This window comes from Quercus suber, unplaced genomic scaffold (assembly GCF_002906115.3).
Source record: "Quercus suber isolate HL8 unplaced genomic scaffold, Cork oak 2.0 scaffold_100, whole genome shotgun sequence".
Taxonomy (NCBI): domain Eukaryota; kingdom Viridiplantae; phylum Streptophyta; class Magnoliopsida; order Fagales; family Fagaceae; genus Quercus; species Quercus suber.
In genome coordinates, this window is record NW_027069565.1 from 256,027 (window position 1) to 280,106 (window position 24,080).

Below are 24,080 nucleotides of genomic sequence, written 5' to 3' on the forward strand. Positions count from 1 at the left end.
CACTCTGCCAATGACAACTCCGCGAAAGCTGCACCAAAAGTTTGTACGCACACTGTTCACTTGTTTTAATTTATTCGATTTGGCAAGTTATTAATTATTAGATGCCATCATTTTTGTCATATCTATACTACTATTTAATCTATACTACTATTTAAGGGGCTTCCCCTGTTTGGGTTCCTCATTTTGGATGCCCAAAGTACCCTCATCCTACTCACTTACAAGTTTTAAACTAATGAGGATAAATATGTAAGATAAATTGCCAACTATTGTCCTAAATTTTAGTTTTTCAAATAGAAAACTACCAATTATTTAGCATGTTCAATTTAAGATAATCGTCAATTACTATCTTAACTCCCAAAAACAAAAATGCCTAGAAAAAAGGAGCCCACTCTCCCGGACATAAACACAAATTCAATGAATAGTGCAGTCTCCTAATTCTTCAGTTTTCCTCTAAAAGAAAAGAAAAGAAAAAGAAAAGAAAAAAGATCTTCACTTTTGACAAAAATTTCCCCATTCTCTCCCATGTTGGCTGTCCTTATTTCCTCTTCATTAGATTAATGGCCACTACAATGTGGTAAGTGTTTTGATCCAATTTTTTTTTTCTACATACCTTTTAATTTAGACACTGTCTATTAACACATATATCTCCTTTGCACGTCCAGTCCATTGGTGAGGTGTTGGCTATGTAACCATGATTCTATTGTTTGGAATGTTTGATAGTTGTCCTAATTTTTACTGCGTTTTCTGATGCAGCCACACAAAACACGCTTGATGATGCATCAAGTAGGGAATGACAAGGGCTGCTAAGGTAATTTACTACTTATTGTATGAATTGGCCTTATTTACAGTGTTGTTTGATGTTGAATGTTGTGCCTACCTGATGGTAAAATATTACTATTTTGCGAGTTTGGAATCTATTTTGATTTGTATAGAATTTTTGGGCAGTGATAAAGGGGGAGACAGTGACCCAGACATTCTCACACATTCACTTACACCTTCTCTTAGAGAGACATAGTGAGAGAAAAGGGAAATTTTTTGCTTGCTATTGTTTTTGAAGTGTTCATTTTAATAAGTCTATGGCTTTTTGGTGTACTATTAATTTGAGAATTCTAGGTGAGATCGGTTTTTTCTTTTTTTAATTATTATTATTGCTATGTGAGATTTGGGTACCTGGATTTTTTGCGAGAGCTTCTATGTGATGGTGGATTTGAGGTGTAAAATAACATTTGAGCCTTGGAGAGATTTACTGAGAACAAGAGGGAGATGAAAGGGAAAATATTGGTGGCTATTCTTTCACTTATCCTGATCTTCCTGCCTTCTCAATTATTATTTACTTAGAAGATCTCTTTCTGTATTCTTATTTTTGCTCTTTCTCTTTTTACTATTTTTGTCTTACTTTGATCTTTGTTCGTTAAATACTAGGTATATTTATTTAACTTAGTTTAGCTAGACAATCTCCAACATTCTTTTTTAAGAAACAACAATCTCCAACGTCTAACGCTATGGATTGAAATATATATTGAATAAAAACAGATGATTTCGTCAGTTGTTTCTTTGTTTCCAGAAGTTGCAATGTTTGACATAAACATTTTGTGGGCAGGTAATAACAAAGATCTCTTTCTTGCGGATAAACAGCTAGGCTAACTAATAGAAGTGGACTCCATTATCTCAATTGCAACAAAAAATTCGAGGATTGGAATGCTTTAAATGATGTTAGACATTGTATAAATGGATTGCTTCTGAAGCTAGAAAGTTTACATTGAACTCAAAGTCAATGCAAATTTTGAGTGTATAGCAACGGTAGCCATCAAAATCAAAATAAATGTGTAACATGAATATAAAGTGGCTAATAGTATAATTTGTATAGCAATGCTTTGGAGAGAGAAATTCTAGAAGTTTAAAGGATTGTAAAAAATCTGGTCTTAACCAACAGTTTTTATTTTTCTAAATTATTTGTCTAAAATGCCTCAACGTTTAATCACACATTCTTTGTTATTGGAGAAGCTAGCCTCTTTGCACCCGCATAGCGCGCGCTTAGAGGCTCTTCTCTATGTTTTTCCAAATTACAAAACCTTTCAGTCATCATAATTCGAGGTTAATGCATTTTTCAAACACAAATATACTTAGAGATGTGATGGGATGTGACACAAAATACAATACATCATGGAAAGCTTATTGGAAATTTCACAATGAAAATTAAATTTCCTACCAGCCAACATCATGAAAGGAAAACTTGACCAATTAATGGAAATATAAAATGTGCAATAATAAGTTCAAAGAATGTTGAAAATACAAAATAGATCTGTGAAAAATAAGTCTTCAACCATGAAAATTATAAAGCATTAATGTATATAAAAATTAGCCCATTTTCATCGTTCCTGTGGCTGTGAACAATGTGAACCATTTGCACTCAACCTATCAAATAGTGCACATATTGAAAAATATTTGTGGGACCAACATTCTTGACACATATCTCCACTGCAGTGGATGCTCTTACATTTATGCCTCCTCCTGAAACAAAAATAAAAAGTTTGTAGTTAGTGTAACATCTTTTGTCCTTACTAAAGCATAATATATACTAGCCACTGAGCACGCGCTCACGCGCGTGCTCAGAGACTCTTCTATTTTTTAGGTAAGGGTTAATTTAGAGCATTTATTATAATTTGGGATTACTACATTTTTTAATCACAAAAAAAAACCTAGGGGTGTGATGAGTATCATGTGTGGAGAAATAATTTTTCATCACACCCCTAGGTTTTTTTTTTGTGATTGAAAAATGTAGTAATCCCAAATTATAATAAATGCTCTAAATTAACCCTTACCCAAAAAATAAAAGAGTCTCTGAGCACGCGCGTGAGCACGTGCTCAAAGGCTAGTATATATATTATGCTTTAGTAAGGACAAAAGATGTTACACTAACTAAAAACTTTTTATTTTTGTTTCAGGAGGAGGCATAAATGTAAGAGCATCCACTGCAGTGGAGATATGTGTCAAGAATGTTGGTCCCACAAATATTTTTCAATATGTGCACTATTTGATAGGTTGAGTGCAAATGGTTCACATTGTTCACAGCCACAGGAACGATGAAAATGGGCTAATTTTTATATACATTAATGCTTTATAATTTTCATGGTTGAAGACTTATTTTTCACTGATCTATTTTGTATTTTCAACATTCTTTGAACTTATTATTGCACATTTTATATTTCCATTAATTGGTCAAGTTTTCCTCTCATGATGTTGGCTGGTAGGAAATTTAATTTTCATTGTGAAATTTCCAATAAGCTTTCCATGATGTATTGTATTTTGTGTCACATCCCATCACATCTCTAAGTATATTTGTGTTTGAAAAATGCATTAACCTCGAATTATGATGACTGAAAGGTTTTGTAATTTGGAAAAACATAGAGAAGAGCCTCTAAGCGCGCGCTATGCGGGTGCAAAGAGGCTAGCTTCTCCAATAACAAAGAATGTGTGATTAAACGTTGAGGCATTTTAGACAAATAATTTAGAAAAATAAAAACTGTTGGTTAAGACCAGATTTTTTACAATCCTTTAAACTTCTAGAATTTCTCTCTCCAAAGCGTTGCTATACAAATTATACTATTAGCCACTTTATATTCATGTTACACATTTATTTTGATTTTGATGGCTACCATTGCTATACACTCAAAATTTGCATTGACTTTGAGTTCAATGTAAACTTTCTAGCTTCAGAAGCAATCCATTTATACAATGTCTAACATCATTTAAAGCATTCCAATCCTCGAATTTTTTGTTGCAATTGAGATAATGGAGTCCACTTCTATTAGTTAGCCTAGCTGTTTATCCGCAAGAAAGAGATCTTTGTTATTACCTGCCCACAAAATGTTTATGTCAAACATTGCAACTTCTGGAAACAAAGAAACAACTGACGAAATCATCTGTTTTTATTCAATATATATTTCAATCCATAGCGTTAGACGTTGGAGATTGTTGTTTCTTAAAAAAGAATGTTGGAGATTGTCTAGCTAAACTAAGTTAAATAAATATACCTAGTATTTAACGAACAAAGATCAAAGTAAGACAAAAATAGTAAAAAGAGAAAGAGCAAAAATAAGAATACAGAAAGAGATCTTCTAAGTAAATAATAATTGAGAAGGCAGGAAGATCAGGATAAGTGAAAGAATAGCCACCAATATTTTCCCTTTCATCTCCCTCTTGTTCTCAGTAAATCTCTCCAAGGCTCAAATGTTATTTTACACCTCAAATCCACCATCACATAGAAGCTCTCGCAAAAAATCCAGGTACCCAAATCTCACATAGCAATAATAATAATTAAAAAAAGAAAAAACCGATCTCACCTAGAATTCTCAAATTAATAGTACACCAAAAAGCCATAGACTTATTAAAATGAACACTTCAAAAACAATAGCAAGCAAAAAATTTCCCTTTTCTCTCACTATGTCTCTCTAAGAGAAGGTGTAAGTGAATGTGTGAGAATGTCTGGGTCACTGTCTCCCCCTTTATCACTGCCCAAAAATTCTATACAAATCAAAATAGATTCCAAACTCGCAAAATAGTAATATTTTACCATCAGGTAGGCACAACATTCAACATCAAACAACACTGTAAATAAGGCCAATTCATACAATAAGTAGTAAATTACCTTAGCAGCCCTTGTCATTCCCTACTTGATGCATCATCAAGCGTGTTTTGTGTGGCTGCATCAGAAAACGCAGTAAAAATTAGGACAACTATCAAACATTCCAAACAATAGAATCATGGTTACATAGCCAACACCTCACCAATGGACTGGACGTGCAAAGGAGATATATGTGTTAATAGACAGTGTCTAAATTAAAAGGTATGTAGAAAAAAAAAATTGGATCAAAACACTTACCACTATTGTAGTGGCCATTAATCTAATGAAGAGGAAATAAGGACAGCCAACATGGGAGAGAATGGGGAAATTTTTGTCAAAAGTGAAGATCTTTTTTCTTTTTTCTTTTTCTTTTCTTTTCTTTTAGAGGAAAACTGAAGAATTAGGAGACTGCACTATTCATTGAATTTGTGTTTATGTCCGGGAGAGTGGGCTCCTTTTTTCTAGGCATTTTTGTTTTTGGGAGTTAAGATAGTAATTGACGATTATCTTAAATTGAACATGCTAAATAATTGGTAGTTTTCTATTTGAAAAACTAAAATTTAGGACAATAGTTGGCAATTTATCTTACATATTTATCCTCATTAGTTTAAAACTTGTAAGTGAGTAGGATGAGGGTACTTTGGGCATCCAAAATGAGGAACCCAAACAGGGGAAGCCCCTTAAATAGTAGTATAGATACTAGCCTTTGAGCACGTGCTCACGCGCGTGCTCAAAGGCTCTTTTATTTTTTGGGTAAGGGTTAATTTAGAGCATTTATTATAATTTGGGATTACTACATTTTTCAATCACAAAAAAAACCTAGGGGTGTGATGAAAAATTATTTCTCCACACATGATACTCATCACACCCCTAGGTTTTTTTTTTGTGATTGAAAAATGTAGTAATCCCAAATTATAATAAATGCTCTAAATTAACCCTTACCCAAAAAATAGAAGTCTCTGAGCACGCGCGTGAGCGCCTGCTCAGAGGCTAGTCTAAATTATTTATTTTGTCCTCAATATCAAGAGGGCATTTACGTTAGAGACGTGTTGCTTCTTGCCTCATTATTGTAATCCTTTGATTGCTATATTAGCATAGTTCTATCCAGCAATCAAACCAACCATTACGAAGAAAGAAATAAAATAATCTTGTTTGAACGTGACTGCCAGATATCTTCCGAGTCACCACTCCCTACTTCAGCCAAAAATAATGATTTTCTTCAAACTATTGATAATTGATAAAACCATCCACGTATATCACTCATTCACTCGTCTTAACCGTATACTTGTTATGCTAGTGAACAATGTTCTCCATAATTATATAACAATTGTTTTAGAATAACAATTAAATAATTAAATTCATCATTTTTTATCGATTTTAAATCATATATACTTTAGTTAAAAAGTCAGGATGCCCAGCCAGATCGATGTGAATGCACAACAGGCCAGAAAGACTATAATGTTTTTTTTTTCACTGACAGCTTGTGTCTCTCTGAGTACTCTATCCCTTCAAGGGGCAAGGAGCCAAGGGCAACTAAATTTATAATAGCTCTACCTCTCACACAGTGCATATGCCATGCTTACATGCTTTTGACATAGATATTTTGTTGGAATTTTTTTTCAGCACTTGCCAAGAGAATGGCTAAGGTGCCTGAACGTGCCATGCTGCACTTGGTCATGACCGCCTGGCAGTTTGGTTATGCAGGGAACCATATCATCTTGAGAGCTGCACTTAATATGGGTGTAAGCAAGCTTGTTTTCCCTCTTTATAGGAACATCATCGCACTGTTTGCACTAGCTCCTTTTGCATATTTTCTAGAGAAGTAAGCAGTTGAGATCTATTTTAACATATGTGAAGTATTTCATTGTACGTGTTCATAGTTTTCCAATTGCCCGGGAAAGTTAAAAATCTTTTTTGTGTTCTAATTCCTTGGAATTTTTTGAACTTTTGTGTATATAGGAAAGACAGGCCACCATTAGCTACTAAGTTTTTGGTACAATTCTTCCTCCTCGGATTTGTTGGGTAAGATCTTAATCTTATACAAAGAAGTTATATTGGTGAATACAAGATTCCCAAAATTTGTCTTACTATTTTGGTATTTGGTACCGGCAGGATAACATGTAATCAAGGATTGTATCTGTTGGGTTTGGACAATACTTCACCAACCTTTGCCTCTGCCACAGAGAATATTGTTCCTGCTGTAACCTTTCTCATGGCTGTGGTACTCAGGCAAGCAATTTATCACTCAGCCTTTTTAAACTCTAAATCCTCAAGCTAAATAGGTTATTATTTACTAACATAAAACTATTGGCGATTGGTCTACTACTGTTACGGTTGGGTTGCAGAATTGAGCAAATTCACTTGAACAGAAAAGATGGTATTGCTAAGGTGGTTGGAACTATTGCTTCTGTTGCTGGAGCTTTAGTCATTACCCTTTACAAGGGGCCAACCATTTATGCACCAAATTCTTCACATTTACACCAATCACATTTTTTGGTCTCGTTAGGAGATGCCAAGGGGAAGAATTGGACCTTGGGTTGCATCTATCTCATTGTTCACTGCCTATGTTGGTCTGGTTGGATTGTAGTACAGGCACCCCTCTTGAAGAAATACCCAGCTCGGCTTTCAGTTACATCATATTCTTGCTTCTTTAGTACTTTGCAATTTCTGGTAATTGCAGCAAGCTTTGAAAGAGACTTGCAAGCCTGGCAGGTTCACTCTGATGGTGAGCTCTCCAGTATTTTTTATACGGTAAGTGAATCTGAAAACCAGATATTTCTGCATTTTCAAGGGAAGCATTACTTTATATCACTGTCCTATGAGAGTATAAGCTAATTCAATTCAGGATCATCACAGACAAGTTAAGTGGGATCAAAGACCTGGTTACTTGACCATAGTTGTGTAGCTAGTGATAAGTGAAAGTTAACAAATCCTGGCATTCCTTCCCCCGAATTATTGGTATTAGGAATTTCTCTATTGGAAATCAATAAATTTCATGCTTCATATCAAATATTACAAATCTTGTTCACAGTAACATTATTTAAATTTATGATAATGTGGGAGATCTAAGACATAAAATCTTAATTATAACTAGATTCTCTCCATTTAAATTGAAATTCATTTTTCATCCTATTTAATGTATACACACACACACACACACACCCACACAAGCAACCAGTATAGCATGTTTTATAATCCTTGTGGCAACTTAAATTTGGTGAGTTTTATTATCCCTTTTCCAAATGAACTCTATGGAATTACATAGCATATTGGTGGTTGCAGGGAGTGGTAGCTTCAGCATTGTCATTTGCAGCACAAACATGGGTTATTGACCGGGCCGGACCGGTATTTGTTTCGGTGTATCTACCTGTACAGACCTTACTTGTAGCTGTAATGGCCTCTGTTGTTTTAGGTGAAGAGTTCTACTTGGGAGGGTGGGTCTCATCTCTACCTTGAATATTTATCTCCTCTTTTAATTTTTTTTTTAATTAAAAAAAAAAAAAAACCTTATCATCACCATTGAGAGCTACAACATGCTCTAAGGAAAGTTTAGCAGAATAATACTGAGAGAGCTACATTTTTTGCAATTACTAACATGACTTGATATGAGTGGAACAACATCAATTTCACCTGAATTTAACACTAAAACTACATTTATTACCTACCCAGCAAGTCAAGTCATAATAGCCATTACGAAAATTTTTGTAAAAAAGTTGTTTTTACACTTCTTGAGGTCTAGTAATTGCCCGTTGGGATCCCATTTGTGAAGCCAGTTTCCTCTCTGTGCTCCCATGGATCAAGTTTTGAGCCTAATTAGCATGGTTGAAGTACTTTATATTAAGTTAATATCTCTTCTGACCTAGTGACATTCTACACCCATATGTGATTTTATTTTTTATTTTTTATGAATTACCTCATCTTTCGCTTAGTACTCTATATATATATATATATATATAAAAAAAAAAAAAAAAAAAAAAATTCTTCTAAAAAAAATTAATATCATTTAATATTAACATAGCAGGATATCACATGCATCTATGCGTACAACCAATGGCATAAAGATTGGTTATATAGTGTTTCATTGATCCTTGTCATGTCATACATTATCATCATCATATATATTAGTATATCATAAGCTTTCCATGTCCACAATCCGACAAGAAAAATCCTCTTTATTGGTAAATCAGACTAAGAAAATTCAGTGGCTTGGCATACAGATTCTTGGCATATTCCCTTTATGGCTTCATTAAAAAAAAAAAATGTTTTTTAAAAATGTTTTTGTTATTTGTTTAATTGTGCAGGGTTATTGGAGCAGTGTTGATTGTAGTTGGACTATACCTTGTCGTGTGGGGTAAAAATGAAGAGAGCAAGTTTACTAAAGAAAATTTGGCAATTCCCTCAATGTCTGAGAGAACATCTTCTAGCAAATCTCCTCTCATCCAACCATTACTTCGTTGTCACTGTGAAAACGGTGATAGCTAGAAGCCACTACAATCTACATCCAAAAGTTGTACCACGCCAACATTTTCAATTGTTGAGGCCAAATCTCTCTCTCTCTCTCTCTCTCTCTCTCTCTCTCTCTCTTAAACAAAAAACAAACACACAAACAAGGGAGAGGGAAACGGGTAATTGTTAAAGCCAAACCTGTCTTTTGAAAAGTCTCAATTTTTTTTCCTCTATTGAGAATCCTCAAAATAATTCAATAACTATAATTTATTGAGAATTTTCCCCAATTCTATACAATGGCATTTTTTTTTTGTTACCGCCAAATAAAATCATATCTAGGAGAGCCTTGTAAAACGTATTGTCACCATGTTTGCTAGTCCCTGAACTTCTTGGAACACTGGTTGAGGAGCAACTTGGATGTGAATGTGCTTAATCATCTTTTTTAATGTTGCGATATCATCCATGATGTGAACATTCTCCAAGCTAGCTAGTAAAGCGATGTGTCTGAATTAGATTCACTCCTTGATTTTATTTTATAAAAATGATTATCTCTCTGAAACCTTGCATCCATGCCTCATATAATGCTTCTCTGATTATGGATAATTGGTTGTTCTCATCATTGCAGGAGTGCCATGAATAACAACCTTTACGAACCAACTAGCCTAAACGACTTTTGATCACAAAGGCACTTCCATTCCAATTAGTTTCGCACGAACGCTTTTTTGTGTCAACTATTATTATGGCTTGCCAATTTTGATTTTGAAATGAAATCTGGTTTTCAACAATTACGGCAGTTGTTGAACCATTTTGGAGACAATCATCTAAATCTGTTTTCTATTCTGTCAGGAGTTTTTTGGTGTTTGAAATGGCTTGTTGAACATCAGCAGTTTTATTTTCAAAGATAACCTTATTTCTATTGGTCCAAATCACCCAAAGAGTGGCACTAATATCTTTAAGAACTTTATCATCCTGTCCATTACCTGCTTTGTATTTTTCAAGAGTGGTTATCAACCATTGTCGAACAGATGGAATAGCATCAGATCGAATGTTCTGAGACGAGACAAACCATAAAACTTTAGCAAAATGACATTTGAGAAAAAGATGAACCAACGTTTCACCTTCTTGATCACACATTACACATTTGGGACTAACCATTATTTGTCTTTTGATTAGCTCCATTCTAGTAGGTAACCTATTGTGTAACAATTTCCATAAGAACATATAGATTTTGTATGGGATTTGTAGTTTCCAAAGATTTTTCCAACTCATTCCATTCATACCATAATTAGCTATCCCATCTTGCTCCATAGTAACTAATTTGTATCCCTTGTCAACCTTGTATATCCCTTTCTTTGAATGAGACCATAAAATTTATCCAGAGCTCCAAACTTTGAATGTGGGGTATTTATAATCCCTCATGCAACTCTTGTGTCATATATATTTGCAATGAGTTCAGCTTTCCAAGTACTTGTTTCTAAATCCATAAGATCTCGAATTGTGCCTTTGTCAAGTCGGTATTCCAACAATGTTGTTTCATTACGAGGTTTATACCATGGCGGATCCCTTAATTTAATGTTATCACCCATTCCTAGTTGCCATTTAGCTCCTGAAAGTTGTGTTTCTTTTGTTTTCCATATTCCTTTCCATATTTGGGATGCAGAAGCTAGACATCTTTCCATACTCCAAAGGTTAGGAACTTTTGGAAAATACTTTCCTTTAAGAGTAGTGGCTAGTAGTGATTAAGGATTCTGAGCTATTCTCCAGTATTGTTTGGCTAGGAGGGCTTGATTGAACTATCCTGTCTTCCTAATACCTACACCTCCTTTTTCCTTAGGTTGGCAAATTATATCCCATGCTATGGTATGTAATTTCCTTACTTCTATAGTGTTTCCCCCACCAAAAATCTCTAATGATTCTATCAATTCTGTTGCATGTGTCTTTTGGTAATCTATGGATCGACATAGAACATATTGGCATGGCTTGCATGATCGATTTAATTAGAGTTAGCTTCCCAGCAGATGATAGGAGTTTACCTTTCCAAGTTTGCAGTCTACTTTATAGCCGATCAATGATTTGGTTGCTAATTTCTCTCCTTGTTGTTCTTGGGTCCACCGGGATCCCTAAATATTTCACAATCTTTGCTTTAATGTTTACTTGCAACTTTCTGGCTAAGTCTTCTTTTATAGCTTCATCGCAGTTGGGACTAACTACCATGACTGATTTGGTACCATTTATCTTTTGACTCGACATTTCACAAAAGCTTTGAAGGGTTTGGCTCAGCTTGTCTATAGTTTGATTGGCAATTTTGAAGAAGATGATAATGTCATCCACAAACATGAGGTGTGAAATAGGAAGCTCTCCTTTATTTATTTCCACTCCCTTTAGCATGCCTTTAACTTCTAAATCCTGCAACATGCATGAAAAAATATTTGTGTAGATAATGAATATGTAAGGTGATAATGGGTCACCTTGTCTTATACCACAATTGGGTTTCAATTTTTCTGTAGGAGCTCCATTGACTAGAATGTTGTATGTCACTGTGCTAACACATTGCATCACCAATTAAGTCCATTGTTGGATAAAACCTATTTTATGAAGTGTGGCTTCAATAAAATTCCAATTCAGTCTATCATAAGCTTTGCTCAAATCCATCTTCAGTGCAACAAAATGAAGTCTTCCCTTTTTTTTTTCTTAATTGTGTGGAGTAATTCGTGAGTCAAAATGATATTGTCAATGATCGATCTACCCTTAACAAATGCATTTTGATGAGGACTGATAAGATCATCAATGATTAGTTTTAGTCTATTTGCTAAGACTTTTGCAGCAATTTTGTATGCCACATTGTGTAAGTTGATAGGTTTGTACTCACAGACTTCCTCCAGATTGAGATTTTTAGGAATCAAAGTGATAAACGTGTTATTGAGTTTCTTAAGAATGTAGCATGTTTTGAGAAAGCTTAATGTTACTTGTATTACTATTTGTCCCATTGTATCCCAACATTTTTGGAAGAGCATTGCAGGAATGCCATCTGGGCCTGGTGCTTTCCAAGAACCCAGTTTGAAAGTAGCCTCTTTAATCTCCTCTATATCAAACTCTTTATCCAATATTTGTTTATGTAGGTGCGAGAGTCCTAGTAGTGTGTATGTATTCAAAACCTCCATAATAATCTCTATATTTTTGTTTGATTCTGATTGGAAGATACTTTGGAAATGTTGTTGTATATGTTCCCTTAATTTCTTATTTTCATCTATCCATTGATCTGAGTGGTTCTTGATTTTTGTGATGTGATTGGTTGCTCTTCTCTTACGAACAATAGCATGGAAGTATCTAGTATTTCTGTAACCTTTTTTTGTCCAATCATTCCTTGCTTTTGTGCCCAAAACACTTCTTCCATATTTAGAAGTTGTTGGAGTTCTTTCTGTTTTTGTTGTTCTTGTTAGGCAATTTTTGGAGTGTCACTATGGTTCTATATATAAATGTAAGCTCCTCCTTTATTTTGGAAAGTTGATGGTGTAAATTTCCAAATTCATTTCTATTCCAAGTGATGTAAGCTTGCTTGACATTGTACAGTTTAGATTTAAGGATGTAAGTAGTGGAACTTGAAATTTTTTACTGCCATTCTTTCTAGAATATTTGTTTACATCTTGGGTGCATTAGCCAGATCGCGTAGAATCTGAAACCTTCTTCTGTAGATGAAATGTTGTTGATGTCTAAAATTAGTGGTGCATGATCAGATACCATGATAGGCTAGGCTTCAAGAGTGCAATGTTCAAAAGTATGTAACCATGCACTGTAAATGAAAGCTCTGTCTAATTTTTCCAAGACTAGAGCATCCCTATCTCTTTTATTTTTCCATGTGTATTTGACTCCAGTTAATTGTAATGGTATCATTTCCGTTTCTTGTAGACAAGTATGTAATTTTGATGCTCCTGGGCACTTTTTGGAGGTTGAAGATTGTTTATCTCCATTGGATAACACCTGGTTGAAATCACCACTCCAAATCCAAGGTCCATTTATATTCTCTTGGAGGGAGACAAATTGGTTCCACATTTCCTTCCTTTTGCTGGTTTTTGGATGCCCATAAACAAAAGTAAAATAATACAAACCAAAAGTAGGATGTTTCATTCTATTATGAATGAAATTTTTTAAGGCATCTAATATAATCAAATTGATATTTTTCCAACACAACAAAAGCCCCCCAAATAATCCTACTCTTTCTACTTCACAAAAATTTTCAAAATTTCACTTATGGGTCCAATACTTTCCCCTTCCTTTCTTGTGCTTTGTCTCCATTAAAAATAAGATAGAAGGGTTGGTAGTTTTAGCAATTTTTGAGATAAGCTGAATTGTAGAGGTTTTGCCGAGGCCTCTACTGTTCCACACCAATGTCCTGAAGATTGTTGCAGAGGCCTTTCTTGGGCTGCCTGTGAAAGCCTTATGTTAGACAAAAGTTGCATTAGATTAGTAACTATACTCTGCTGATGTTGAGATCTTGCATTCTGTTTGCTCCAGATAAATTTAGTCTCTTGAACCTAAGTTGATCGCCCTATGAATCTAAGTCTAAGAATAAACTCATTATTCTCAAACTCAATGCTTTGAAGTGAGGTAATTATTTGATCGGCATCTTCTTCCAAGTTGCGAGTACTGTTGCTAAAATTCCACTACTCCTGACTCAATCTTCTCCTATTAACTCTACTTGTCTCTCTTTTTTCCTCATCATGCTATCTCTTAGGGGAAGATGGTCTTGAGACAAAATTTATGTGTGTGGAATGAGGTAGTCCTTCCATTGATGTAAGCCTACATGGAACATTATCTTCAATTACAATTCTCGTTTGCCTTCCAAGAAGTCGGTTTGCTGCTGAATTTGAGTGGTTAGGAAAAATATTTTGAGTATTATACAACCACAGAGGGACTAGTTTTTGAACAAAGAGGCCCATTGATTGTAAAGAGTTCTGAGAAAGCAGTTGAACCAAACTAAGAATATAGGCAAGGGATTGTGTATTAGACAGATAGACCATCATCTTTATTCCCATTAAGAATGGGTTGTCAATGCTCCTATGAGCTTCTAATTCCAAATTATGCATTCTGCTGTGTGAATTCTGCTTGTCAATAGTTCCTTGATTTCAAGGGCTCTCCTGTGGATCAGCTTGTTCCATCCTAGTAGGATGACCAGTTGTGATTTGGATTTCATCAGGATCATTTGCTATTTCACTACTTTTCCCCACTTGAAAATGAGAATGCCCATTCCACCTTGTCTCATTTGAATCCTCATAAGCCTAGAAATAACTCTACACATAAATTTTGGCAGCTCTACACTAGAAATAGCTCTACACATAAATTTTGGCAGCCATCACATTTCATGTTGCATGGTGCTGCTGGTTCCCAATCCATACTAACAATTTCTGTATTAGTCCATCCACTGAAACCTTCTTCAACATCAACAAATCTTAGATTAGAGCCTTTTGCTGGCATCCAAAATTCAGATTGGTTTGCATTTTGGTCGGTTGTGGGGTTGATATGGGATTAGGTGGTTGGGGGTGTTTAGTGGATCAAGTTCATGTTCTGACTCCATAAAAAGGTTATTTTCCCAAAAGCTATCATTTGTTGGACTATTAGGAGTGATGTGGTTAGCTTCTTAGTGATGTACATCTAAATCATTGAAATTGGTTACCACGAATCTATCAAATCTAGAAAGAGTAGAGGAATGGTGAGCCGTTGTGGTATTTGGAGGATGTGGTAGTGTACTAAAATCCTGATTTGGGGGCTGGTTTGTTTGGTGTACTGGTTGTGATTGAGTTTGATTTGTGTGCTGATGTGTTGGTTGTGTTTGAGGTTAGTTGGGTTCAGTATGACTAGGATTAGAGCTAGAATCATACCTTACCCTTGTGGTCCTACGGCTTGGATGCCTATGAAATGCTCTGATGTCATCAGTGTGCATTACTTCCATTAGATCAAGAGCAAACTCCATGGGGTATTGAGCTCGGATTCGATAAGCCTGGTCTCTCAAAAGTTCTTCTATATCAAACATGTCCATATGGCATTGTGAATGGGCATGACCTATGATTCCACATCTTTTGCAAATCTTGAAGACTCTTTCATATCTACATTCCACCCAAGTTTATTGCCCATCATCCCTTTTAAGAATGAAGCCAGCTATTAGTGGAAGCCATGGGTCAATCTTAACTCGAATTCTCATAAATCGTATGTTTCATGGAAATGTGGGTTGCCAGTCAATAGACACAAATTCTCCTATCAAGTTTCCAAGGAAATGAGCAAAATTAGTATCATGGTATTCTAGTGGGAGATTGTGAATCTGTACCCACAGAGTGGCAGAGAATAGTTTGTTTGGCTAAGTGTGAGGTTAGGGGTCCATCGCTCCACAACTAGTAAAGTTCCATCAACAAACCAGGGTTCCTCTTGAAGAATGTATTCTTGGTTAGATGGAAATTCATAGTGTATTATATAAAAATTATTTTGTCTGCCCCCTATTCTGATTCCTCCTTTGAGTCTCGAGGCTCAGGTTAGAATAAAGTGCATTCTTCGCACAGGGAAACACTTTCTGTCAAGAAGATAACCCACAATACATTGTCTCCAAAAAGACTCTTTTTCGCTCCAAAGACTTTCTATCCATTTAGATAATTGGACCCCTTCTACGAATGGCATTGTTTTCATGGAAGTTGTGAACTCCCATTTCCTCATCATCTATCCAAGCCTCTAAATCACTACTATCCCTCCATCCAATTTCTCTATTATTTTGGCTAGGTTTCATGGTGTTGAAAGGAGGGGTTTTGATGTTGGGTTTGGGGTTTAGTTTGTGGTCATGTATATCTGGAGGTTGGGGTAGGTTTGGAGGAATAGGATTAAGGTTAAAAGGAGATGTTGGAGTGTTTGTTATGAGTTGAATATGTAGGAAATGTAGGTGGAGAAGTATTTTTTAGGATATTTCTGATTGTGCAATGAAGGTATATGATTTAGAGAGGAACTTTCTAGTCCTATTTCTTTATAAGCAAAAGAGTGGAATGATTGCATTTTATCTTTGATTGGTGAATTCAACGATGAACAAGAGGAATTATTAGAAATCATATGGAAAAAGTTTCCAGCTATATAAATGGATATGCGTGGTGCAAAGCCCCATGATTTCTTGCTTGGGGAGTCTGAAGGAAGAACAAGTTGGAGTTTCAAAGCAATAAGTTCTTGGGATAAGGGGTAAAGAAACTTCGGCGAAGCAAGAAAAGGCAATTTAAGGGTATGGGAGTGGAGGCCAGAGAAGATGATTGGTCTATAGCTGAATAGTGGAATTAAGTGATGTCATCTAAGAACGCTAGTGTGTGGGATAATAGTTACAAGCCAATGGAATAGATAGGAAGACAAGTGAGGTGAGAATTAAGGAATATACCACCTTAATAAATAAGGTATTGAATTTAGGCTGAAATTGGGGATTTTTATGAATAGGGGGATAAAGCTACTACCTGGTAAATTGCAAAAAAGGATACGATTTGTAATCAGAACATGAAAGATTAATTGAATTACATTGTGAGGAAGAAAATAATTTTAAGGGACAAATGATTTATGAACCCTATGGTTTATAAACCCTAGGTTGAACAAAGAAAAATGGGGAATTGAAAAGAGATGAGGTACTGAAAAGGAAAGAAAACAATTAACACATAGTGCTCTTGATGGATTGGTAGAAAGGGTTACAAAGGAAACTAAGGGGAAGATTTGTTAGGGGAAAAGGTTGCACCACCTAGTTGTGGTGTGAAGGTTTTCGCAATCGTGCTCTCCAGGTGTAGAAGAGAAGGTCAGCAAAGATTTGTCAAATATGTTTTTTTTTATTTTTTAATGGTATATGTAAGGACAGGTTTTTGGCTCTTAAGCCCAAATGATGAATGGGTTAAGGTCCAAAGAGCCCCACAATGAATTTGTAGAGAATGGGCTTAAAAGCTAGGCCTCAATGACTTAGGCAACATGCACAATGGATCAGAGATATTAAGACAGCAAAGAAAGACAAGTTTAAAGTAAGGAAATCCTTCCTTGGCGAAGTCCAAGGAGAATGATTCTTGAATTTAGCTCTTTTGGACTTAAATACAATTTCAGCTCTTGTTGCGACACTGTGTTCTCCACAGATTTTTTCGATCCTCTCTCCTAGAGGGTCTCTTACGTTATATAGCTCCCTTTAGATAATCTTAGCCTTCCATTTGTTGATCGTCCAGGCCACTACTTGAGTGCTTGTCTCATTAGACACCTTCCCAAGCCCCTTGTGAGTTGGGACAGCCAAGGCAGCACTATTCAAGGGTCTTCTCCACATAAATGCAGCCAAGAGGTTTGGTGGAATGCATTAAATGTGATGGCAGCCACCATCATTTCAGTCATGTCAGGGCTGACCCCCTCCCCGAAACTCTTTCTCTGCGGTATGACCTCCTCTGGTAACATGTCATTGACATGGCCTTATTATCTGAGCGCGTGACCTCCTTGGCATGGTAATGGCCTCCTTGGCTATGGGTATGACACGTGGGGCAAATACTCTATTTAAGTTCTTGTACCCCGCAGTATATTTCTTAAGAGGATTGGAAACATTTTTCCGTTTGTCCTTAAATTTTAAAAAAATTATATTTTTTCCTCTAAAAAATTAAATATCTTTTACATTTTGTCTTTCCAGTCACTCCTTTTAGGTAATAAGGACAAAAATAAAACATGGTGTATATATAATAAAATATCCTTTGTGCCCTTAAAATATAGTTTAGGTTTATTTTCATCCATAAAATATGTATTTCGTTAGACCCCCTAACAAAGAATCTAATGATATTGGACTAAAGAACAAAATGCTTGACATTTTAAATTTTCAAGGAAAAAATTATAAGTTTTTAAATTTTAGGAACGAAACTTAACATGAACTACATTTCAAGTATTTTTGCCTAGGTATTATTTACCATTTTTTATAAAAAAAAAAAATGGTAAATTGCAGTTTTGGACAATTGAATATGGTCCTTGTTTGATTTTGGTCCCTATGAGGACTTTTTTTTTACAGTTCGTATGTTGCAATTTCACTGGTTAACCCATGTCAACCCATCACATTTTAGGAAGAAAATGAATAAATTTTGGGATAAACTTTTTTTTAAAGCCTAAAAGATCCCAATTTCAAACAATTACCTGGGTCTTTTGTCCAAAATTTTATTGTGCATAACAGGTTGGACTAAGGGTCCACATTTCTTCACTTCTTGAAATGGGCTCACGGCCCACTTTTGCTATTGTATACCCTTTTTGATTTGCATTATTGAATGAGCTTATGACCCGTTCTTCTCTTGCATTATAGATTGGGCTCAAGGCCTGGATCTTTCTAGTTCATGAATCACAACTCACAATATTATCAACATTAATCGGTGGGCCCATGATTCGTTTCTCTTTTTGAAAATCAGCATTGGGCTTAAGCCCATATTTTTTTTTTCTCATTGAAACGAGGCTCACAACCCATTTTGGTTTAGTTTTGGAAGATATGTGAGTTTTTTCCTCTTCTCATCTTTCACCGAATAGGTTCCCTAACAGAAGCGCATATTTACACAAAATGGATTTTGGAAGAAACTTCCAGTCAATTGCTTAATTTGGGTTACAAATTAATCACGAGTCCCGTTAACATCTTTTAAAGATCCAAGCCCCAATATCAAATATATATATTGTTAGCGACTAGGCTTGATATCAAGGAACACATGTATGTATTATCTTGCTTGCCCTTCCTCCAATTAACACAATCCAAGCGCTTACTTTCTAAACTCTATTTATTAATATCAAATATTAATAGCTTGACGATATTAACTTTATCACTTATTTTTATTTTTTATTACTCATTTGTCATATCCAAATTATTTTATTCATACATCAAATGTCATAGTTTTGTTCATAGTTGTTAAAACGTAAATCGTATTGTGAATTGATTTTTTATTTTTCCGTATTATGTATTGTATTGTATCATGTATCATAAGATACACAAACACTTAATAAATTTATAAAAAAATTATAGATATACATATATAAAGGATATATTCATTATAAATTTTGAATATATTTAGCTAATGACTAATTTATGGGAAATTATAATAAACCTATTTGTAGTTAGACCCGTTTTCACTTTGCTTATCTGTGGTTCAAAACTTAACACTTTGCCCATCTGAGGTAACTTCCATTAGGGCTCTGTTACCCACCTCTTCCTTTGCTGTTAGAAAAACATATTTTTAGGGAAAAACAAACATAACAAAAATAAAAAAAGTTAGGGCTTTTAATTGCTTAAGAACTTCTATGAGAACAAAGTGGAGGAATATGAATAGCATACAAATCAAAGGGCTGAATGAAATCACTTTTAATCTATATCAATATCAACAATCTCATAACAACTCAAAATTGTGAACTAATTTTTACAAGAAGACCAACAATCTCAAAACAACCAGCAACGTTATTAACAAAAGAGAGTGAGATAGAGATAAGCAATCAACAACCGAAGAAGGAGGTAAAGAGAAATCCAGCCATGGGTTTGGATTGTGGTAGATTAGCCATGGGTTTGGTGGCGCAGTGGCGATCCTAGGTGGTGCTCGTGCCTCTCCTAATTCTTAGTCCTTGTCTACATAACTTATAAACACCACCAATCAAGAAAAGGGAAGGAACCTTCCAACTTCAAACCCACCCCCAATTCCAACTTCAAACCAACTCCGAATCCCAACCACAATAGTAAACCCATCCCCAATTCCAACTTTAAACCCACTCTGAATCGTAACCACAGTAACAAAACACTTGAAATATCAAATCCAAAACATCAAGTATCTAAATCGATCGTAACCCACAAATTACCTAGTCAACAACGTATCATTTGGGACTCGATCTTAAAAGAAACAAGTGGATTTATGGATTGTGGATTTGGTTGTTAAGGAGAATAAGTTAGCTTTGGCAAAGGGCAAGTTTGGCAACACTGACAACAATAGAGATCAGCAGAGATCAGAGTCGGAGATCTGATTTGGGAGATCGGAGTTGGAGATTGGCAGAAATTGAATTTGGGAGATTAGTTGAGATCGGAGTTGGGAGATTAGAGATTAGAGATTAGTGGTGGATCTGCTTCTCTCTCTGGAATTTGGAGAGAATCTTATCAGTCCCTCTTATTTGGTAGTTTTTAAAACTGGTTGGGTTTTAGGATTATCTTTTTTATTTTTTGAATAATGGATTATCTTTTTTAGAAATTTAGAACTATAGCACATTTGATCTTTATTTCTCTTATTTTTGTATGTTTTTTAGAACTTTAGAACTATAGCATATTTGATTGGTGAGCTATTCCTTCAATTTGTTCTTATAGAAGTTCTTAAGCAATCAAAAACCCTAACTTTTTTATTTTTGTTATGTTTGTTTTCTCTAAAAATATGTTTTTCTAACGGCAAAGGGAGAGGTGGGTAACAGGTCCCTAATGGAAGTTACCTCAGGTGGGCAAAGTTTTAAGTTTTGAACTACAGGTAGGTAAAGTGAAAACGGGTCTAACCACAGGTGGGTTTACTATAATTTTCCCACTAATTTATTTATCACTTATGTAATAATATTTAACAAGCTAACTAAATAAATCAAACTAGCACATGTTCATAACATACATATTCAAATTGCTTAAATTCAGAAGAGATAATATATTACAAATGATCCAAAAATTAATTTATTTTCATCATGAACATCATATTGGCTAATCAACCATGTCTAAGTCAAACCTATCATCAAGTTTATCATTTTGTAAATTTATTTCTTCATTAAAATTTTCTTCATTGTCATTAACATTTACTATCTTTTCTTGTTCTTTTTATTTTAATAATTAAAAAAAATATTCTTGGCATTCTAGTTTCTTGGACTTATAGCAATAATGAAAAAAAAAAAATTATATTTTCAATTAATATCTTATTCATAGTATAGAATATAAATTTGTAAATATTAAAGTGAAGTGTAAGTGTGTACTGTGTGGTCCAAATTTTATAGAAGAAAGAGAGGGGGAAAAAAACTTATGAATATATTATTTTATTAGGTTAAATTAAGTAACCTAATAATTTTGTGTTTAAAACAAGTCTAACAATTTGTTATATTGAAATAAAAGTACAAATTTTAACAAAAAAATATCATTTTAAAGCATTTGTCTATGTATCATACGATACGTACAATTTTACGATATGTTACGATTCATATGATACACACATCGTATCGTATGATTCATGAGCACTTACGATACACCGATATAATATGAAGCTTTTTACAGATGATACGATACGTATCACGTATTGTATGGTACTGACAACTATGGTTTTGTTTAATTCCATCATCTTGTGAACATGTTGCTTCTTTACTCATTATAATTAGGCATGTACATGGTGCGGTGCGATCGGTTATGGGGGGAATTTTGCACCACACCTATAGAATGTGGTTTCCCCTCATGCTTGATTGCACCACACATGTGAAGGGTAAGAACCTGTCTACACCAGGTTCGGTTGACCATAGCGGGGCGGTGTGATTAGTTCGGTGCAAAAATAAAACAAACAAATTGATGGGCCCATGAAATTAGTAAAATCGTCCATCTGCGGTGGACGATTAATAAGGACGAGATCATTACCATCACAGCACTAAGAATGCCACCTGACCAACTCAAGCTAAGGACGACCGTTACGAGTAGCAGCATTAAACACCAATTCCGTTGAAGGAACGCCGATTAACCTGACATCTGGTCCAGGCGTTACGAACCCAAGCAATAACACCCCCATAATGACCCAGCCAACGGCTAGAAGGGCACCAAAAGGCTCTATATATACCCTCAGACAATAACTAGGAGGGTAAGAAAAATCAGACTATTCAATCTTCATTTTTGTTTTACCTACTTTCCTTCGTTTGTTGTGCTTCTCTACCTTAATCATCGGAGGCGTTGTGGGCATCGCCCCACCGGTGACTCTTTCTTTGTGTTGTACCCCAGGGCCAATACCAGCAGAGGACGATCTCATTCTGGACGAACATCCTGTCTGACGATCTCAGCATCATCAGTTTGGCGCCGTCTGTGGGAACGCATTGATCTTTAGACGATCGGCTCAGGAATAATCTTCGGAAGATCGGCTCAGGGACATTGTTCTATTATAACAAGATGGAGTCCAGCTCTAATCCAGATCCTGCTGCATTGGCCCAGCAAATTCAGGAGCTGGCAGCCACGGTGGAGGAACTCACCAAGCAAAATCAAGAAATGAGGCAGCGGTTGCAACAGAGAGATAGCCACACGGAAGTTAACAGGGATGAGGACGAAGACAGTCATAGAAGACGCGCCAGCACTCCTGACGAACCAAACTCAAGTTTCCTCAAGGAAATGAGGAAAGAGATGGACAAGTTACGAAATGCAATCAAAGGAAAGACGAATCTAGGAGTAGATAGGATCGTCAGGCAATCTGACTCACCCTTCACTGCCGCTGTCCAAGAATGCCCAGTACCTTCCAAGTTCCGTCTGCCCTAGCTCGAACCCTTTGATGGGCTGACGATCAACCGTTTCGTCAAGAGCAAAGAAGAGGAAGATAGAAGAGCTTATCCAGAAAGGGAAACTCCAAAAATACGTGAAAAGGGGGGAAGCCAGCAGATATGGCAAGAAAGAACAACAAGGGGATTTCCGAAGAAACGAAGGTCAACCACCCCATCCACAGAATGCAAGGGGTGAAATAAAGACCATTGCAGGGGGACCGTCCATAGGAGGGTCGTCCAGGTCCCTTAGAAAATCGTACCAAAGGCAGGTAAACAGTGTTCACAGCTCACCTCTCGTTAAGCAGAGACGAACAGACCAAAATATGTATTTCTCGGAGGAAGATGCCAGGGGGATCAAGCAGCCTCACGACGACCCACTGGTAATCATGATCATGATCGAAGGATTCAACATGAGAAGAGTTTTGGTAGACAATGGCAGTTCAGTGGACATTATTTACCTATCTGCCTTTCAGCAATTAAAGGTAGATCCAAACAGACTTCGACCATTCGAATCACCCCTCGTCAGCTTCAGCGGGGATAAGGTGTACCCCCGCGGTATTGTGACGTTGTCTGTAACCGCTGGATCATATCCCTTCCAGGTGACTAACAGGCACAATTTTTTGGTCGTGGATTCCCCTTCGTCCTACAATGTAATCATTGGACGACCTACGCTTAATCTGTGGAAAGCTGCTACTTCAACCTACTGCCTGAAGGTAAAGTTTCCTACAGAACAGGGAGTTGGAGAAGTAAAAGGAGATCAAATCCTGACAAGGGAGTGCTATCAGGCGGTCCTGGCGTCCAGAGAAAACCATACATGGGTGATCAAAGATAAGTCCGCCGAAATCAGGGAGAAGTTAGAAACAGTGGAATTAGTCGAAAAGGACCCCTCGAAGACAACTCAAGTAGGGATGAATCTAAACTCAAAAACGAAGGAATTAATCATTCGCTTCCTGAAAAACAACCTCGATGTATTCGCATGGAGCCATGAAGATATGCTGAGATCGTTAGACAGGATGTTCGTCCAGAATGAGATCGTCCTCTGCTGGTATTGGCCCTGGGGTACAACACAAAGAAAGAGTCACCGGTGGGGCGATGCCCACAACGCCTCCGATGATTAAGTTAGAGAAGCACAACAAACGGAGGAAAGTAGGTAAAACAAAAATGAAGATTGAATAGTCTGATTTTTCTTGTGCAGGGTCCTTCGTTGCTGAGGTTACCTTTCGGAGGACGAGGTCACCGACGTTGAATCTTTTCAATTTTACCCTTTGATTGTAGTATCTCGCCATTTTTTGCTGGTACCTGGCCATTCTCTGGGAGGCCTGCTCTCTGACTTCGTCCAGACCGTCGAGGTTCATTCTTAACTGCTTTTCGTTGCTTCTTTCGTCAAAGAATTCCCTTTTGGTGCTTGTGAGGCCTACTTCGACCGAGATGACTGCCTCCGTGCCATATGTTAGGTTGAAGGGGGTTTCTCCTGTTGGTGTTCTTGTCGTCGTCCTATAAGCCCATAAGACGCCTG

The 24,080-nt window shown here is 36.1% G+C and overlaps 1 protein-coding gene and 1 long non-coding RNA gene across 3 annotated transcripts; one reads left to right on the forward strand and one right to left on the reverse strand.

The window, feature by feature from the left end:
• Nucleotides 1–3,657: 3,657 nt before the first annotated feature.
• On the reverse strand, nt 3,658–5,081 carry LOC136068123 (uncharacterized). Of its 2 annotated transcripts, none has more exons than XR_010629531.1 (3): nt 4,883–5,081; nt 4,649–4,703; nt 3,658–3,856 (listed from the first exon to the last, which is right to left on the reverse strand). It is a non-coding gene; the product is annotated as an uncharacterized LOC136068123 (long non-coding RNA). The 2 variants fall into 2 exon arrangements; XR_010629530.1 differs by lacking the exon at nt 3,658–3,856 and adding an exon at nt 3,864–4,511.
• Nucleotides 5,082–6,095: 1,014 nt separating this feature from the next.
• Nucleotides 6,096–9,594, forward strand: LOC111992699 (protein WALLS ARE THIN 1). The gene is made up of 6 exons (XM_024024560.2): nt 6,096–6,446; nt 6,584–6,646; nt 6,737–6,853; nt 6,970–7,375; nt 7,907–8,058; nt 8,926–9,594. Exons 1-6 carry the CDS (start codon nt 6,262–6,264, stop codon nt 9,104–9,106), a joined length of 1,104 nt encoding a protein of 367 aa, XP_023880328.1. The 5' UTR covers nt 6,096–6,261; the 3' UTR covers nt 9,107–9,594.
• Nucleotides 9,595–24,080: the final 14,486 nt, after the last annotated feature.

Bases quoted from the DNA above. Each gene is read 5' to 3' on its own strand.
- LOC111992699 (XM_024024560.2), top strand. From the start codon at position 6,262: ATGGCTAAGGTGCCTGAACGTGCCATGCTGCACTTGGTCATGACCGCC. The intron at 6,647-6,736 runs GTAAGATCTTAA...TGGTACCGGCAG, and splicing joins TTCCTCCTCGGATTTGTTGG to GATAACATGTAATCAAGGAT. The intron at 6,854-6,969 runs GCAAGCAATTTA...GTTGGGTTGCAG, and splicing joins CTCATGGCTGTGGTACTCAG to AATTGAGCAAATTCACTTGA.